This window comes from Monodon monoceros, unplaced genomic scaffold, assembly GCF_005190385.1.
Source record: "Monodon monoceros isolate NGI ecotype Baffin Bay Population unplaced genomic scaffold, NGI_Narwhal_1 Super_Scaffold_14, whole genome shotgun sequence".
Classification (NCBI taxonomy): Eukaryota; Metazoa; Chordata; class Mammalia; order Artiodactyla; family Monodontidae; genus Monodon; species Monodon monoceros.
In genome coordinates this window covers 34,464,018-34,483,900 of record NW_021703770.1, presented here as the reverse complement: position 1 = coordinate 34,483,900, position 19,883 = coordinate 34,464,018, and the positions used below count along the sequence as shown (strand labels likewise).

The following is a 19,883-nucleotide window of genomic DNA, read 5'->3' as shown; positions in this document are numbered from 1 at the left end:
TTGTTATTTTCAATTTTTTTTAGTATTGCCTTCCTAGTGGGTTAATGATATTGAACAGCTTTTAATGTGATTATTGACTATTTGTGTATCCATTCCTCTTTCTTCTTTCTGTTGAATTCTTGAGAAGACCCTTTGAAGATCTATGGAATTCTCTCTCTGTGCAGCTCTCTCTCCTCTTTGGTACTCTTTCCTGAGAACTCCAGCCACTCTAATCTCTGTGTATTCTCAGCTATGTCTTCTCTACTTGGAGAGAGTGCTGAACCTTGCCTGGTTCCTCTCTCTGCACCATATCCTGGAAGTTCTCTCAAGGCAGTAAGCTGGGGCAATTTGTAGGGCTCACCTTATTTTTTTTATGTCAGGGTCCACAGTCCTTTGTTGCCTGATTTCCTGTGTCTTGCATACCTTTTTTTCATATATTTTCTCCCAATATTTTGGTTTTTTCACATGAGAGGGTAAATCTGGTCCTGTTACTTGGCCTGGTACAGAACCCTTTCATCTTTAAAATGGAGAAAATAAGGCTCAGAGTATGCCAAATTCAGATGAACTCTGCTGAGAGTCCTGTGAAGAATTCATTACATCTTTCCATGTACCCTCACTGTCTTGGATGTCAAACATTTGTGCTTTGGCACTCTACTGGCTGGACTTGGCACACTTCTGTGGGGGTGCAGTGTATAATCAATTGGTTTCCTTTGTCAGGGGGTGTAGACATTGATTATTATCCACCTGGGAGTGGAGAACTTTCTAAATGAAATCTGAATCTTTTCTATGACTACTGGCAAGAACTGAAAAATTCCCAATAATGAAAATCACATGTTTTAAAAGAAATGGACCAAGGAATACTTACTTTGTTTTAGTGATGTTGCATTTTCTCTTTATTTGTAATGGAAATATCTTTTATTTCCAGGGATATTAAGAGACTTTGTGACACAGACCTTTTTTGTTGTTGTTGTTAAATTAAGGAGCTTTCAGTATTAGGAAAGATTTTAAAATTTTCACAACATCTGTTCAAAAACACAACGTTCCTGTAAGAACATGTCCTTGTTCTTAGTAAATGCACACTGACATATTTAGAAATAAATGGGCACCATGTATCCAGTATACTCTCAAATGGATCAGTAAGAGGGAAGAGATATGGGAACATATGTATATGAATAACTGATTCACTTTGTTGTAAAGCAGAAACTAACACACCATTGTAAAGCAATTATACTCCAATAAAGACGTAAAAAAAATTCAAATATCAAATGGATCAGTACAGGATTTTATACATGGACACACACATATGTAGATGTGTGTTGGTATGTGTAAAGCAGTTGGGTCCAGATTTAGACAGTTGGGGGATTTGGTTGGAAGGTATTTTGGAGCTCCTTATACTATTCTTGTAGCATTGAAATTTGGAATTAAAGTAATCAAATTCTTTAAAAATTACAATATTATGATCAGTTACTGTACTAACTCCTAGGTGTGAAATGTGACATTTCTTTTGTTTTTGCCTTTTCAGCATTCATTTCCTCCTTATCTGATAGTAGTTGCAAGCTATATAGTTCAAGTGGGATTGATTTCACAGTGTAGTTCCAGGATTGACCATGTGACCCATGCCTAGAAATCCAGTTTCATTCCTTTTTTGAAATGATTGTTTCAGGGATGATCATATGAACCAAGCCAATACAGGGAGATTTATATCCAAGACTTTTGTTGAAATTATTGGGAAAGAGAAATTACCTTTTTGTTTCCAAGTGAGTAGGTTATAATATGGAGCCTAATTGTAGTCACTTGCCATTATTTATAAGTTTACCTGAGAACAGTGAAACCAATTTAGAGGAAAGAGAACCAACAAACTTCAGTAAGACTGTTGTTACATATATAAAATCAAATGTTTGTTTTTTTTTTTAAAGCTTGATTTGATTAGCATTTGGTGCTTTGGATCATTCCCTTGGAAATATTGAAGAAAGAGAGAAAGGATGTAGCTTGATTTTTTTGTATTCTGATTCTGTCCTTTAACCATTCTTTACTTTCCTTTTCAAATTTCTCTTTTCTTTCAGTCCATAACCATCTGTCCATAAACATTTCATTTCCTTGATGAACATAGTCTTGAGGTTTTGTTTTTTTTTCTTTGACTACAACGGTTTTAGCTGTATTTATTTACACTGATAATATTTATATATATATTTTTATATAATAACGATAATATTTATATATATGCATTACTTTCATTGTTTATTATGTTGTATCATATTTAAATTTGTGTCTATTTTTATTTTACTTATGGTTGTAATTTGATAACTATAACTCCTTCCTTCCACGTAGTTCATTTACACTTCTACTCCCAGGAATAATGTTTCCACAAATAATGTTGGCCTGTATATTATGACTACTAATAAATATGTTTACCTTGGTGTTCCATATACACCCCAAATTCCCCATTTCCCAAATTGCTGTCTTCACCTTTCTCTTCAAACCCGTTTCTTATTTTAGTCCATTTCATCAATAATTATATCACTGTATCTTCTCAGTGACTTGAGCCATTCTTTCCTATATCTTACATCTAATTTAGTTATGAAATGTTATTTCTACCCCTCAAATAAAATATTTCTGACTTTTACTTCTCAGGCTGTGCCCTTGTGGTTTATGTCCTGAATGCCTGATTAATTGTAAAAGTATCAAATATTACCTATTTTGCCTCTAACCCCTCAGTCCATAGTCCATGCTCTGTTCATTTTGATCTTTCTGAAATGCACATTTGCGATATCATTTTCTCCAGCCTGAAAATCTTCAGTGGTATTTAACACCCTCAGAATAAAATACTACTCCTTGGAATGGGCATTCATGAATGGTCTAGTCATATGCTCATATTCATATTTTCAGCTCCAGCCTTTTAAGATTACTTGTATGTTCTTAAAGATAGTGTCCTCTCCTTTATCCATGTTTTTGCACAAGCAGGTCTTTGTTCCTGGAATGTCCTTTCCTGCTTCTTGTCAAGTTGGCAGAATCCTACTCCTTCTTTAGAATCCAGTCAGAAATCATTTATCATTGTACCTTGAATACCTAGCACAATATCTTGTATGTATTAGATCTATAAATGATAGCTAAAGAATGGAAGAAAGGGAGGGAGAGAAGGAGAGAGGGCTGACCAAATTATATGAATGAGGTAAAATGAAATAGACGTAGGTTTAAATAAGTAATTTAAGATCAATTTAAGACACTTGGTTTCAGTCACATGCATATTCTTTGGGCAGGGAAGTATAGAACACCTCGATTGATAATCCCACTCAACTATATATGATTTCGGGGGGGGGTGTGTGATAATTTCCCAAAGGGAACTTGAGTGCTTTTACCAGAAGAAACAAAAGAAGATTTTGGGGGGTTCCTCAGAAAGCAAAGCCTAAGAGAAAGGCTTATGTACTACTATTACTAGCGATTATAGTTGAAGGATTAAGGTTATGAGTCAGCAAAGGGGGGAGAACAGTATGGGGATGTATAATCTAGTTTTACACCACTATTTCCCAGGCCAGTTCTTTCTGGGAGAGATTTTTTTTTCCCCCTTGCTCACATACTCCATTGGTCAAGGTTCTATTCCTCAGGACACTAACTTTGCTGCTCCTCCAGCGTCTGCATGTAGTTATGGGCACTGAATGAGGAACCGTACTGCTCCATATCTCAGGAGTCATCTGCGAGCCCTGGATCCAGAGGCAAGAGACATGTTGGATAGGCACAGGTCTAGTCACTTTGCCCTGTATGGAGTTGTTTAGGAAGCCAGGTAGTGCTGGTCACCGCTGCACTGCTGGAATGATTTAGGCTCAAGGGGTGAATTAGAGGTATCTGAGACAGGGGAACAGAATGCTAGAGAGTAAAAAACAATAACAACACAGGAAAATGTTCATCATAAAACATTAAAGAAAAAATTTATGTGATGCCAATTATATCTTTAAGAAATATATTTGTTTCCGGATACCAGCTTCATGTGGCTACAGTGTAGACATAGATGTTGAAGCAGCTGGGGTTTAAGTCCTCAGGTATTAGGAGTCTAATCTACAGCCAAATGTTAATATTGATTAACAGTATTTTCTTCCTAGTTTTTGTGGACCATAACATATCTCCACATAGCCTATATAATTTATATAATCAGTTTAAAGTCTTAATACAACATACATGAAATAGTGTCACATTGGAATATTGGAAAACAGGCTGGAGAGAGATCTGTTTGTTATCAGTAATCAAAGTGTGTCTTATATTGAGTAATATTTGGAGTATTCTTTGATTTGAAAATATTTTAAAATAATTACTTCTGGATGAAATGAAGCAACACTTAATAATAAGTGCTTGAAAGATTAAAGGTAAATGTAAAACTTTATTCATATATTCATCCATTAAATTTAGTGTTTTCTATGTGCCAAACCCTGTGCTTGGCATCGGTCATATATGAACAGTGAAGATAGTCCCTGATCTCATGAGCTTATATTGTCTCTGAGGAGGTAGATAATGTGTAAACAGAAAATTATATAATCATAAATATTAAACAAAGATACTTGATGAAAACTTAATAGAGTAGTCAGAGGCAGGCCTCTGTGAAGGATTAGAGAGATTCACTGAAGGAATAGCAGAGAATTTGGCGTGTTCAAGGGTAGATGGAATGTAGTCACCATTGAAGACTGTCAGAGATGAGATTTCAGAGAGAGGTGAGTCAGATCTTGCATGACTTTGTAGGCTATGATGAGAAGTTTACATTTAATGCAAAGGAGATTGGGAAGACAGTGTTTAAGCAGAGGAATAACAGTCAGCTAAACACATGAAATCTTTAGATGTTTACATATATTGTTTTAAGTTTTTATTATAAAAGTAATTATATCTTTAGTAAATAGAATTTGGAAAGTTAGAAAATCTAGAAAGCAGAAAACAAAATTAACCCATCAACCAATCACAAACCACTGAAATTTCTTTTACATATGTTCTTCTAGTTTTTCCCTTGCTATTTATTTACCTTGTATTAGACTGTATTTAAAATTTCTGTTTACGTCCTAAGAATTTTCTTATTATTACATAATCCTCACAACCATCATTTTAATGAACATGTACTGGCTTGTCACTTGAATACATCAGTTTGCATAACCAGTCCTCATTTTTGGAGATTTAGATCATTTCGAATATTTTCTATTATAAATAACTGTATGTGAAATTGTTAATATTAAACAATTCCTATATTTGTTTAGTATAGATTTCTGGAAATGAAATTAATTAGTTAAAAGGTATTAACTTTTTATTACCAAATTCATATGCAAAATTGTTATAGTAAACTCCTACCAGCAATGTGTTAACAAGGGTCAGCAAATTTTTTCTTAAGGGGCCATATACTATATATATTTTAGGCTTGTGGGCCATATAATCTCTCTAGCAGCTGCTCAGTTTTGCTGTTTTCGTACAAAAGCAGCCATAGACAACATGTAAACAAATGGGCATGGTTGTGTTCCAAAATACTTTATATTTATTAAAATAATTTTACTAAAATATCTCATAGTCTATAGACTGAAGCCTGTGTTACCCTATCAGTTATACCATATCCTTGCTAGTATTTTGATTTAAACTTTGAAAATTGTATGTCTAGGAGTTTTGGAATTAAATTTGACAAACTTATTTAAAATAGTTTTAAATCACATGTCACTCAAAGCTTCAATGGTTTTTTTAAAGTAATGAGGTAGTATGAAATTAATATACTTTATAATATTGTGGTTGGTTTTAATAGCTATAGCTATTCCTTGTGTTCTGTATTTTATATACTTGCTCCACATTAATCTTTAATGTTACAGAAGATTCTAATCCAATTTGAACTCCAGGAATATTAATGACTTCTTAATTCTTTTAACGGCTGGCAACCATGAATTTGAATTAATACTAGAATCCTATGCAGAATCCAGAAGTCCTTGAACTTTAAAGCTTCTAATTTTATCAACTAATCTTCACACCCACGTAAGCTTTGTAACCTTGAGAACTCTATATAAGGCTAAAGTTGCTTGCTCTTCAAATTTGTGTGTATCTTGTAGTGTTTTATGTCTGAGTTACAGAGGAAAGATGTCAAAACTGGAACCATAGCAAGGTAGAATAAAACATTGGCATATTTCAGAGACCTGCTGTTATTTATGGTGGTCTATATGGTGTAAATAGAATAAGATTCCAGATAACCATCAAGTGCTCTAGTAAGTATTTTTGGAAAATAGTGAGTAGGGTAAATTAAACATGCAAATTTATATTTTCCTCCGCCATTGGTTTTTTTCCCCCAAAGGGAACTCAAGTTGGGGGAAAAATCAGTTTCAGGTTACTTTGTAAAAAACATAAACATTGGGGACTTGTTTGTTTTGATACATGCGGATAAGCAATTTTCTAAAAAAATTTTCGTTTATGTTTGAAACATGGTGATCCTAGGGTTCTTGTATTTAAAAAGCCTTACTTTCTGAAAAAGTGAAAGAAATAAGTTGGCTGGAGAAAGATGACTGATGGAATGGAGGGCAGTGTCCTGGGATTAAAAGAATGCTAGAAATCTATCCTATGATTTATGCCATGAGATTTTAAATGAAATGAGAAGTAATGCTATTAAGTATCAGAAAATACATGCTTGTCGGGTTTTGGTTAAAAAAGCATTGCTGTTAATTTCCAAGTTAAGATTTATCATTATTAATAAAAAATTTAGTAATTCAAAGATTTTATAATTAAATCAAAATGTATATTCTGTCTCCTAGTTAGTTTGCTGAATATTATCATAATTTTGAAAGAGTCCTTTCTAACCACTGCTGGTACATGGAATTTAAAAACTATAGACCCCATTTAGTGTGGATGACTTCGAAGATTCTTCTTTCAGTTGATTTTAAGAATCATTATAATAAAAAACACTTATTAAGTTTCCTGCTATTATCTATAGAAAGAGATACATACATATGATCCTCAATTCTGTATGCTTAAAATTTAAGTCAGATGTAACTTCATAGAGTCAGTAAGATTAAAATGCTAAATCAGTACATTATTAATTATTTAGAATTAAGCATGATCAGAGATGATCAGTATTGGCTTTAAAATACTTAAACCAAACTAAATACTGCTTTATTCCAAGTTGTACATTAATTCATTTTTTATGCATCATTAATTCAAAAGGTAATTCTATCATATTGTTTGCAGTGCACATAGCCTTAGGTTATTTAATATATGCTAATATAATTAAGGTGTATGTTGGAGTTTTGGGCCTGTATATAAAAGAGATGCAGAAATATTTGAAATGAATCAAACTGTCATTAGTAATAGAAAAGATTTTACTGAGGTATGTGAGTCAATGATAATAAATTTTGTAATGATTATGTGTTGATTTATAATCTATATTTTGCTTATATTTTCCAGTAAAACAAAATAAACAAAATTTATTTATTTATTATTGAAGTGTAATTGACTTACAATGTTGTGTTAATTACTGCTGTACAGCAAAAGTGATTCAGTTGTATAAATATATACATTTTTTAATATATTCTTTTCCATTATAGTTTATCATAGGATACTGAATATAGTTCTCTGTGCTCTACAGTGGGACCTTTTTGTTTATCCATTCTATGTATAAAAGCTTACATCTGCTCACCCCAACCTCCCACTGCATTCCTGTCCCAACCCCCCTTGGCAACCACCAGTCTGTTCTCTATGTCCATGATTCTGTTTCATAGATAGATGTGTCATATTTGTGTCATATTTTAGGTACCACATATGTGATATCATATGGTATTTGTCTTTCTCTTTCTGACTTACTTTACTTCGTATGATCATCTCTAGTTGTATCCATGTTGCTGCAAATGGCATTATTTAGTTCTTTTATATGGTTGGCAGTATTCCATTGTGTATATATACCACACCTTCTTTATCTATTTGTCAGTGGTTGTTTAGGTTGCTTCCGTGTCTTGGCTATTGTAAACAGTGCTGCTGTGAACGTAGGGGTGCATGTATCTTTTTGAATTATAGTTTTGTTCTGATAAATGCCCAGGAGTGGGATTGCTGGATCATATGGTAATTCTAAAAAATCCAGTTTAAAGTGAAGAATTGCTTTTAAAAGTTATTTTCTAGTTATAGGATCCCATATTTGTTTACATTGATTTGGTGCAGGATACGGGGATGGGGATTCTGAATAATGAAAATCCTGAGTAAAGAACAATGACACACTGAAGATAAATAAAAGAGAGACTTTTATGAGATCTGGTAATTTTCTAAATGGTTTTTACTTGTGATGAATCAAGTTTTTGCTTTTGTTTCTTACATGAACCGAGTTTTTCACTGAAATTCAAAATTTTGATCAGGAAAAATGTGAATGTAGTTTCATGGTTTTAGAATATAAATAATATAGTAATATATTATCTTTATATCATGAAGTGATATGTTTGTTCTACTGTGGTTTATATACAGCTTGATTCATGTACTTGCAAATCTTTTTTTTATATAGTATATCACTGATATTTTTACCTACATATACCTAGAGATATCACTATTTTATCTTTAAATATATATAAGCATGTTTTATGCTTACACTATTAACTATTATTATGTTATATACTATTCTGCACTTATTTTTGTGTCATTATATACTCTCTGCTTCATCATCTAATAGCTGAGTGGTGTAACATTAAATAATTATAATTTGTAGACATAGATTTTTTAACATATTTTCATTACTGTAAATAATACTACAAGTTAACATCTTTGTGCACATATTTTAAGAACATCTACAAATATTTATGTAGGATTCCAAGAACTAAAATTGCTGGATCAGTGAATTGTGCGTTTAAAATTTTAATAGGTGATTCCAAAATAGCCTTCAAAAAGACTGTACTAGTTTCCATTTCTTTCAGCAGAGCATGGGAGTGCTTTATTCTTCAGAGCTTTATCAGTAATAGACTTTAATTCATTTAAGCTTCTGTTAGTCTATCACTGATAAATTATTGTTTTATCATTAATTCCTTTAGCTGCTAGTAATGTTGAGCATTAGTGAAGGCCAGTTGTATTTATTTTGTGAGTTGTCTTTTTATATTCTTTGCCCATTTTCCTGTTTGGTTGTTTTTTTTATATCTGTATTGGAGTATAATTCTTTACAATGTTGTGTTTCTGCTATACAACAAAGTGAATCAGCTATACACATACATATATCCCCATATTCCCTCCCTCTTGAGCCTCCGTCCCGCCCTCCCTATCCCACTCCTCTAGGTCATCACAAAGCACCGAGCTGATCTCCCTGGGCTATGCAGCAGCTTCCCACTAGCTATCTGTTTTACATTTGGTAGTGTATATATGTCAGTGCTACTCTCTTACCTCGTCCCAGCTTCCCTCCCCGCCCCTGCCCTTGTCCTGTTTGTTTTTATATCCTTTTTGCTTAGTAATTTTTAGGTCTTCCTATGTCATGAATATTGTCTTTGTTATGTTTTTTCCTAATATTTTGTTCTAGTCTGATTTTTGCCTTTACTTTTGTCTCTGGTATCTCTTATCTTTTAGAAATTCTAAGCTTTTTCCTCTCAAAGCTGTTTGTAAATACCTTTATGGTTTTAGGGTTTTATGCCATAAATATAAAGTCAGAGGTAAAAAGTTTGAAACATCACAAAGTATTAATTACTGACACTTATGGTTTGAGGTTACCATTAAATCTCATTTATGAATTCTGTTCCAATTGAGAAATAAGACATAAGAGTGAGAAGGAAACCAGTTATTAACTTAATACCTGATAAAACTGATTAAGTAACTATTTGATCTGGGGAGAAAAAAGAAGAACACCAATAGGAAATATAAAATAACAAGCAGAGTCTTTTTTGAAGTCCAATTTGTCTTCCTTCTGTGGACCTCAACTGGACTGGAGAAAAACATGCAACCAGGATGAGTTCACTCACTTTGAATTCATGACCAGGGAACACAGATGGGTCTTTCTGAATGTGTCACTATTTCACACATTCTGCAATTTCCTAAAGCACTCATAACCTCTTCTGCCATCCTTATTCTTAACTTATGACATTCTTATATACTGAGAAAATGAAATTGAGTCAGTGGCTAAAATGAGCTCTATAATACTCAGTATTGCAGCTGGCCAGAGAATGGAAAGGGCAGTGGTGGTAAGAAGTGTTAATGGTGGAAGCTAATTTGAATGAAACGATGTGCAGAATTTGGATAGATGGAAATAAAAAAGTACATGTGTACACAAATGTGTTCAATGTATATTTTTTATTTAATTTAAATTGGGTTTGACAGTAACATTGATGTACGTTTGTGTGTGTATGTGTGTGTGTATATACATGTAACTAAAATAGAATGTTTTAAAGAGGTCTGCTTCATTGACCAACATATTTTATTCTTTCTGGTGCCCTTCATTCCTTTTCTAGAATTGAGTTTCTATCTGGCATAATTTTCTTTTGGACTAAAGCACTTCTCTAATAATTTTTAGTAGGGCAAGACTTCAGGTGACAAATTATTTTTTTTTGTTTTGTTTTCATTTTAAAAGGATATTGTCAATGGATATAGAAATCTAGGCTGTCTTTTCTTTTAGCACTTTAAAGGTATCATTCCACTGTCTTCTGGCCACCATTGTTTCTGATGAGAAATTGTCCTTATCATGGTTCCCTTATGTCTATTGTGCCTTTTTTTGCTCTGTATGATTTCAACATTTTTTTCTATCTTTGGTTTTCTGCATTTTGGTCATGATGTGTGTAGATCTGGTTTTCTTTTCCTTTATTTTTCTTGGGTTTGCTGAATCTGTCAGTTGATATCATTCATAAGTTTTAGAAAGAAATTTTTAAAGAATCCTTTACCTCTGATACTATATTTTTCAAATTCTAGGATTTCTGTTTGGCTCTTTTTAATAGTTTCTGTCTCTCTGTTGCAATTCCCCTTCAGTTCATGCTTGTCTACCTTTTTCACTACTTTCTTTAGCGTATTTATTAGAGTTCTTTTAAAGTCCCTGTTTGATAATTCTCGTATCTGCCACCTTTGGGACTGGTGCTATTGACTGTTTTCTCTCTCTCTTTTTTTATTTTTTTGCGGTACGCGGGCCTCTCAGTGTTGTGGCCTCTCCCGCTGCGGAGCACAGGCTCCGGAGGCGCAGGCTCAGCGGCCATGGCTCACGGGCCCAGCCGCTCCGCGGCATATGGGATCTTCCCGGACTGGGGCACGAACCTGTGTCCCCTGCATCGTCAGGTGGACTCTCAACCACTGCACCACCAGGGAAGCCCCTGTTTTCTCTTTTGATAGTATTTCTTTTTGTTTTACTGTGTGTTTCATAATCTTTTTTTTTAAATTGAATGCCAAACATTGTATGTAAAAAGAATAGAACCTATGGTAAATAATGCTTATGCCCACAGAAGGGCATGCCTCTTATTTTGTCCATGTTCTTGGTATAGTTGAGTTGGGTTTGGTCTTTGCTTTCTATTCTGTGGTTGAGCTTGTTCTGATCCTGCTTTACTTATATTAAGTCACCCCAGACTTCAGATATTTTTGAGAGCAGGATCAGAATTTTTCTTGTAGTATGGTTTGTGACTTTCACTCAGTTCTCCTGACCTACCCTCAGACTTCAGCATGCCGTTTTCATCTGTCCTAATGGAGGGGTCTATCTCTCTTAGTTCCTCTTTTCTTCTCCTAGCACAGATTGCCCTGCTTGGTGCTCACTGAAATGTTCAGAGTGGCTGTGAGATTTCTCTCGATTCTCCTTCTTTGCACTCAGACTTCATCAGGCTCCATGTCCCTGCATCTCAGTGGGATCTTTTTCATCTGTCCAGTCCTGTCCCCTGTTATTCTTATGAACATTTGGTGGAGGCTTGTTGAAAAGAGATGGCAGGTGGGTAGGCTCCCCTTGTGTCTACGGTTTGCAGAGATTCTACACTGTCATGTCTGCCCCTAACTAACTCTAAACATTTGTTAAAAGGTCAGTTGTTTTCTTCTTATCCACTTTCTTTTCCTCCTACTGCTGTGCCAAGAATAAAAGCCACTGTTCATTCCTTCTGCCCTATGAGGGGCCTTTCACTTTTATGATTTTTGTTCATAAAAAATCTGTCTGATGAATGTTGAAAAGCTTTGATAGGTTACATGGCTTGTTCTTATTGTTACAATAGGATAGAGTTCTCTTGTGATTTTCTATATCCTAAGAGAAGGGGAAATAATTATTAATTAAGTAACATGAGCTACCATACACACATACCTAAAAATCTTATGATTCATTTATACTAAATTTGACAATTACCTTGGATAAAGTTGCCAGTAGTTGGCAGCTCATCCCTGCTCTGTCATTTTTTTAGTGTCTGATTACTCTATCTTGCCTTTATTCCCCACCCTTGTTTTTGAAGTATTGATTCTTCCTTTTTTGTTTATTTAACTGTGTAGCCAAAAGTTTTGAAATTATTCTTAAAACTAAGAGTAGCAATTTCTTAAGAGCACTATGCATCTAAAAAATTCGTACTTTACTATAGTTGCATAATAGAAAAATAGTGAGTTTTAGCCACTTAAACTTAGATGAAGATTAATATGTCTGTGTTTTTTGTCTCATTCATTGGTTTAAGATAAATGCAGGGTACTTTTTCCTATTAATAACTTGATATTTTACAGGACAGTCTCATTGGTTGACAAGGTTTCTGTAGCTGATAAGAAGGATGTATGTTTAATTTTAATGCTCTGCATCTTTGGTCTCTAACCCTTACTTCAGTTCTCATTCTTCAGCTTAGGATGTAACTGAAAATGACAGTGGTGCCTTGGTTTAACTAATTGGTAAAGCCTGAATGGAATGTGGATAAGTGGGCCATTTTGGCAGTGAACAGAGGAGTAAAGCACACTTTTCTCATTAGTTGTCTCCCAGGCTAAAATTAAACAGAATAATATATTGCCAAATTTTAGTGATTTATGGAGGATCTGTTCTGAGTCAACTATCACACTAATTGTCTGCACACTTATATGTCAGAACTTGTGTGTTATTTTTAAAGGCTGTGTCTCATAAATTGAATATAATATAAAAATATCCCTTTAAATTTAGGAGAACATTATTCTAAATTATAATTTTAGCTAAGTTGGTAAATTGATAGATTATTCTCTTTTATTACCTGTTTAACATTCATAAAGTTCAAGCCTGGCTGTAAGTCATTTAGTCATTTTTGGTATAATGCAGTTATGTGACTTAATTGAATATTTGTTGGTGAAGTATTTAACTTTTTCATTAAAATAAGACTTTCAGAATTAATTGTCCATGTGAAAATATTTACCTATTTATATTTGTTTTCCTTTCCCTTTCTCTACCATCCCAATTTTAAAGGTGTGCTAATAACTTACTGAGAAAGTTTTTAAAAATTTACTCAACATGCTTAGTTTTGGGCACATATGAAAAGACTATTAAATAACTTGCCTCATATGGAGAATTCCGTAATTCCTTAATTTACTTTTGTCTTTTGCAGTTTGTGTTCTTTTAAATTTATAACTGCTTTGTTTATATAGGTTTTTTGCATATTTTCATCATAATTTAAAAATAGTTTCTATGTGGCTTGTACTTGAGATGTATAATATTAGAACAAAACTTATCCTGATAGATTTACTTAAAATCAATTTAATTTATTCTTTTTCTTCTTTTATCATCTTTTAACGGTAACACTTGGTGCATACAAAAGAATATATGTAAGTTTTGAAGAAAAATCACGTAATGAATACCATTGACTATTTGCTAAGAAGTTGATTGTCAATTTATTTGCTTTTCTATACCTCAGGACATCTTTCTTTTTATTTAGGGTTCTTTTCTGATCTTCTTTTTCTCTTCAGTGTTTTGTTTCTTCTTTGTTTGTTTGTTTGTTTAATATAGGTTTATTTTTAATTACCCAGTTTGGATTCTTCGGGCTTCTTAGGTGTGAGGCTTAATATCTTTTGGCAATTCTGTAAAATTCTCAGCCACTTTTTTCTTTATTTCTTTTTTTGGGGCTGTATCTGGTCTTAGTTGCAGCATGTGGGTTCTTTGTTGTAGTGCACGGGCTTCTCTCTAGTTGTGGCATGTGGGTTTTTCACTCTGTAGCTGTGGTGCGTGGGCTCCACGGCGTGTGGGCTCTGTAGTTGTGGTGTGTGGGCTCTCTTGTTGAGGCATGCGAGCTTAGTAGTTGTCACGCACGGCCTTAGTTGCCCCGTGGCATGTGGGATCTTAGTTCCCTGACCAGGTATCGAACCTGCATCCCCTGCATTGGAGGACGGATACTTTACCACTGGACCACCAGGGAAGTCCCTCAGCCATTATTTTTTAACAATATTACCTCTTCTCATTCCTTAGTAACTCCTTCTGGAATCTAATTAGGTATATGTTTGTTCTTCTTACTCAGTCCTCACATCTCTTAACATCATTTTAACTGTTTTCTCTCATTTTTCTATCTCAGATACATTCTAAATTATCTTATTGTGTTTCTTCTATTTTATTAATTTTCTCTTCAACTATGTCTAATCTGCTATGTAACCTGTCCAATGAGTTTTTTACTTCAAAAACTAAATCTGTCATTTCTGTAATTTCCATTTTTCTTTAAAATGTGTTCTTTGCTTATACTTTCTCATTGTTTGTTCCCCTTCATGATTGCATACTTTTGTATTTTAAACGTTTTCTACATAGCTGTTTTTTTAGAAAATATTTATTTGGTTGCATTGGGTCTTAGTTGCGGCAGGTGGGCTCCTTAGTTGCGGCTTGCCAGCTCCTTAGTTGCGGCTTGCCAGCTCTTTAGTTGTGGGGTGCGAACTCTTAGTTGTGACATGCGTGTGGGATCTAGTTTCTGGACCAGGGATTGAACCCAGGCCCCCTGCCTTGGGAGCATGGAGCCTTAACCACTGCGCCACCAGCGAAGTCCCCATAGCTGTTTTTCTGTATTCAAATATCTTCAGTGCTTGAAAGTCTAAACTTGTTTGTTCTTTTTTCTGACTCTTGCTCACTTGCCTTCTGCAGTGCTTGCTGATTTTTTTTGTTATGGAACTCATTCACAGATCTTAATTTGTGGCTGTTATGTTTCAGTGAATTGGAGACATCTCTCAAAGAGAAAAATTTATTCTGCATTTTGCTAGTGGCTATAAGGATATTCCTCAGCAAGAAAATCTAAAGCTCATCTACCTCTCTTTTCTGTTGTCCCCATTTTGAGAATCCCAGTTATATTCTCCCTCATGTCACCTGCACCTGTTTTTTAATGTTCCCTTTTCAAAAGTCTTTTTGGTAATTATTTTGGTGTTTACGTCCATGTTTTTAAATAACTTGGCTTCTCTTGCTCTTTTTTTTGTTTGTTTTTTTTTGTTTTGGGTATGCGGGCCTCTCACTGTTGTGGCCTCTCCCGTTGCGGAGCACAGGCTCTGGACGCGCAGGCTCAGCAGCCATGGCTCACAGGCCCAGCCACTCCGCGGCATGTGGGATCTTCCCAGACTGGGGCATGAACCCGCGTCCCCTGCATCGGCAGGCGGACTCTCAACCACTGCGCCACCAGGGAAGCCCTCTTGCTCTTTCTTGATTGTTCATTTTACAGCATTATTCATTGCTATCTTACTGTGGAAAATGATAATTGGCTAACTTTTACCCTCTTCAGTGCCCATCACACATTCCTCTTATGTACCCATACCCCCAGTAATCAAATGTTTGATATTGTTGTATTATACATTTGATTAATCAATGAATTCATTTTTTTCAGAATTTACATAGTTCTGTCTGTAGATATTATTCATGGTATGGTCATGTTTATCCTATGGTTAGTTATCCTTTTCTTTATAACATTTGTTTTTCCTGTATTTATTAATTGTCTGTTGTTTCTAAGTTTTCCATATACTTGTCACTAATTCACTGTTGTCATCCTGGGTCACTTTTTTCCTGTGTTGGATCCTTTGTCTTCTGGATCCCAAAGTTTTTTTCTTGTGGTAATTCCTTCTTTTGACGAAATACATTCTTTATTGTTAACCACGTATTATTTTGGTGTCTTTAATATTTATGTGATATTAATTATAAAATATTGTGGGCTCATGTGACAGCAAGCAGTTCATAGTAATTTAAATCTAAATGTAATTTTATTTCTGTATATGGATTTTAGAAAAGTCTTTTAACTTTTATGATTGAATTATGTATTCTTGAATTTAAATGAATTTTTGAACTCTATTTAAATGTGTTCAACACATTTCTTTAAAATAAAAAGGATTTGATTAATAGTCTTTCATATTTCAGGCCAAATTCTGTTTCTCACCTAGTAACATATTTTGATAGAATGAGTTGTTTAAAACAATAACACTATTCAAATTAGCTCTTGCTATATATACTCATATATCTAGATACTATATTTTTGTTAGTTTGTGGAGTTGATAGTCTCTGGCATAGTAGAGCTGTTAGAATTATTTGAAAACTGGATATAATTTTGGGAGTCTTATTTTATTTTCCTTAATATAATATAGCCTTTTTTCTGTATATTAGTGGTATTTGAGAAATAGGAGAATTTAGGTTCTTATGAGGAATCTGCATTCTATTACAGGAAAAAATATATATTAAATTGTATTTTCCAGTTGACTTCAGTTATGATCCCCCCGTTTTGCAGTCATCTTGTATTTAGCTTCTCCCCATCATTCCTTTCTGATATGTGTATTTGAGTGAATCATTGCTCACTAGCACATGCTTTGTTACATGGAAGGAGGGATTGCTTATGTTGTCTCAGCATGTTGCCTAGGAATCTATACCGATTTTGGGTTCCTGGGAGAAGTAGCAACGTAAAGTAGAACAGGAGAACACATGGCAAATTTCACTTGAAAATTCTGTGCAAAGCTTTGAAAAAGGAGGAAATTTCTCTTTTGCTTGCTTTGTCTCCTCCATCCTTGTATCTCAGTCTCTTTGTTGTTCACTTTTCATAGGACTTGGTATTAATACTAATTGTACTAGCTGTTTTAATTATCTGCAATATTATAGAACAAATGGGCTTTTTTCAACTAACCTGAGAATCTGTCTACCATTTATTGTGATTCTTTTTTCAGCTCCTACTATGTGGAAGGTACTTTTTCAGATGCTGGAAATACAGTTGAGAGCAAAGCTGACTAATATCCCTTCCTTCATATTCTGTACATCCTAGTGGAGCTAATACTATTTTTATCAAAAAATATATGTAGAAATGCAAAATCTTATTTACAGATATACATGACCTGCCCCACATAAATTAAGAATGGGATATCCTGCTTTAGTTAAGTTTATGTGAGCTACTTTTTATTAGAGAGGGACAAAAATGTTTTAGTTAGTAGGATGGAATTGCAACTTGTTACACTTCAGTCTTTGTGTTTCATGTCAGAATGTTAGCCTTCATTTCATCTAGGCAGCTCTCTCTCTTTGCTTCTGAACATTTAAAGCTGTAATTTACAGTGATTTATTAAGTGGTTATAATAATGCTTCCTTTAATATCATGAGTTAGTTCTGTAATATAACCAAAGAAGGGAGATAATATTCCCTTCTCATGGCCAATATAGAAATTGCTGTTTGCCTAAAAAATAAAGTTTATTAATATTTTTTAAAGGCAAATGCACATTTAATGAGATATAATTCACATTCCATAAAGTACATTATTTTAAAGTGCATAATTTAGTGGTTTTTAGTATATTTGTAAGGTTGTACAGCAATCACCATTTTCTAATTACAGAACATTTTCATCACTCCCAAAAGAACCATATACCTACTAGCAGTTATTTCCCATTCTTTCCTCCCCCCAGGCCCCAGCATCCACTGATCTACTTTTTTCTTCATGGTTTTGCCTGTTCTGGCTATTTCATGTAAGCGGAATCGTATAATACGTGGTTTTCTGTAACTGGCTTGTTTCACTTAGCATGTTTTCAAGGCTTATCCATGTTATAGCATGTATCAGTACTTCATTCCTTTTCATGGATAAATCGTTTTCCATTGTGTGATTCTGCTACATTTTGCTAATCCACTCAGCAATTCATCATGGACATTCATGTTTTCCCACTCGTCGGCTATTGTGAATAATGCTGCTATGAAAATTTGTGTACAAGTTTTTGCGTGGATATTTGGTTACAGTTCTTTTGGTATATACCTAGGAATAGAATTGTTGGGTCATATTGTAACTGTATATTTTTCTTTCTGATGAAATGCCAGACTATTTTCCATATTATTTGCATTATTTTATGTTGCCACCAGCAGTGTATGAAGGTTTGAATTCCTCCACATCCGTGGCAACACTTACTGTTGTTCATCTTTTTTATTATGGCTCTCCTACTTATTGGTGTAAAGTGACATCAAGCTTATTATTTTTAGAAGGAATGTAACAATTTAAAAATCTTGTTTTTTAGGTGCCGTACTTCTTTGTAATGTACAAGGACTAGCAGTTAATATTGACCCTATCTTATACACCTGGCTTATTTATCAACCTCAGAAGCGAACCAGTAAACATATGCAGCAGGTGAGAAATTTTTATAATTCTCTAAATAATTTTTTTTCTTATTTGTTAGAGTTATATATTTCTTCTGTTGATTTTATTTATGGAGGTACCAGAATTCTTCTACCCCTTTCAAGCAATTCTACTCTTTAATTTCTGTACAAGAAATTACAGTTCAAAGTAGAGTTGCATTGATTGTTAAAGGGACTTGGTCTACAATTGCTTGTAAAGCAGATACTTTAGAGAGACTAGGTTAGGTAGTCCTATTTTAATGGCTTATTTTCCCTCATAGTCCCTACATGTTTGTTCTCAGAGTGTCCAATACATAATAATTGCTTAGAAAATGTTAGCTTTCATTTTCATTATCTCTACATTTCTTCTTCATCTGTAGGTTTATTCAACAAACATTCATTGAGTGTGCCTAACTCTGGTATTGGGATGGTTGGTGCAAAAGACTTGGCATATGTGTGTGTTTAAAGGGGTCTAAATTACAAAGCAAAAGGAGCTAATTATAGTCCCCTGAATACTTACGTGTAATTCTCTATGTGTAATTCTGACAGATGGGTTTTATTATTCGCATTTTAAAGATGAAGAAACTGATGCTTATTGAGATTAACTTACCTATTTTCACACATCTAGTATATCTCAGACCTAAGAATTTTTTTTTTTACATCTTTTTTTTTTTTTTTTTTTTGCTGTACACGGGCTTCTCACTGTTGTGGCCTCTCCCGCCGCAGAGCACAGGCTCCGGACGCGCAGGCTCAGCGGCCATGGCTCACGGGCCTAGCCGCTCTGCGGCATGTGGGATCCTCCCGGACTGGGGCACGCACCCGCGTCCCCTGCATCGGCAGGCAGACCCTCAACCACTGCGCCACCAGGGAAGCCCTTTTTTACATCTCTATTGGCGTATAATTGCTTTACAATGGTGTGTTAGTTTCTGCTTTATAACAAAGTGAATCAGTTATACATATACATATGTTCCCATATCTCTTCCCTCTAGAACTAAGAATTTTTGAGGCCAAATTTATGTGATATTGAATTGCATTTTCCCATTGACTTAATTGTAATTTTGTAACATTCTACTTGGAATAGCTTTGTAATTTTTTTCTGAGGTAACTTAAAGCTAATTTATAGGAGAAAAGTGTATAATTTTATATTTACATAAGAATATAAAAATTAACTTAAAAAGTGCAACCCGTGTCTCAAGGAGCATCTTTTTAAAAGCTTTTCTTCATTTTGTCCTAATTTCATTTGAAACTTCTGCCATCCCTTCTCCATTTCATGCTTCCTTTTATCAAATACATACAGAATACAGTGCAGTATTCTAGTTACTGGGGCTATAGAAACAGAAATCGTGGTTGAGAATATCCCTTCCTCTAGAGGTATTTAGTGTATTTGAGAATGTGAAGGAATGTAGTAGTAATGCCATTCTTGGTACCTCCCTTGGTATCCATAGGGGATTGGTTCCAGCCCTCCCTCCCCTGTGGATACCAAAAT

At 34.3% G+C, this 19,883-nt stretch overlaps 1 protein-coding gene across 5 annotated transcripts in view; it reads left to right on the top strand.

Annotated features, from left to right (window-relative positions):
- VPS13B (vacuolar protein sorting 13 homolog B) overlaps positions 1-19,883 on the top strand; it is a 778,183-nt gene that overhangs the window by 287,408 nt on the left and 470,892 nt on the right. For all 5 annotated transcript variants that reach the window (XM_029222782.1, XM_029222780.1, XM_029222779.1 and 2 more), the window contains one exon: positions 18,301-18,410. In XM_029222782.1, the coding sequence (XP_029078615.1) occupies positions 18,301-18,410 (110 nt within the window). The remainder of the gene's footprint in view (positions 1-18,300; positions 18,411-19,883) is intronic.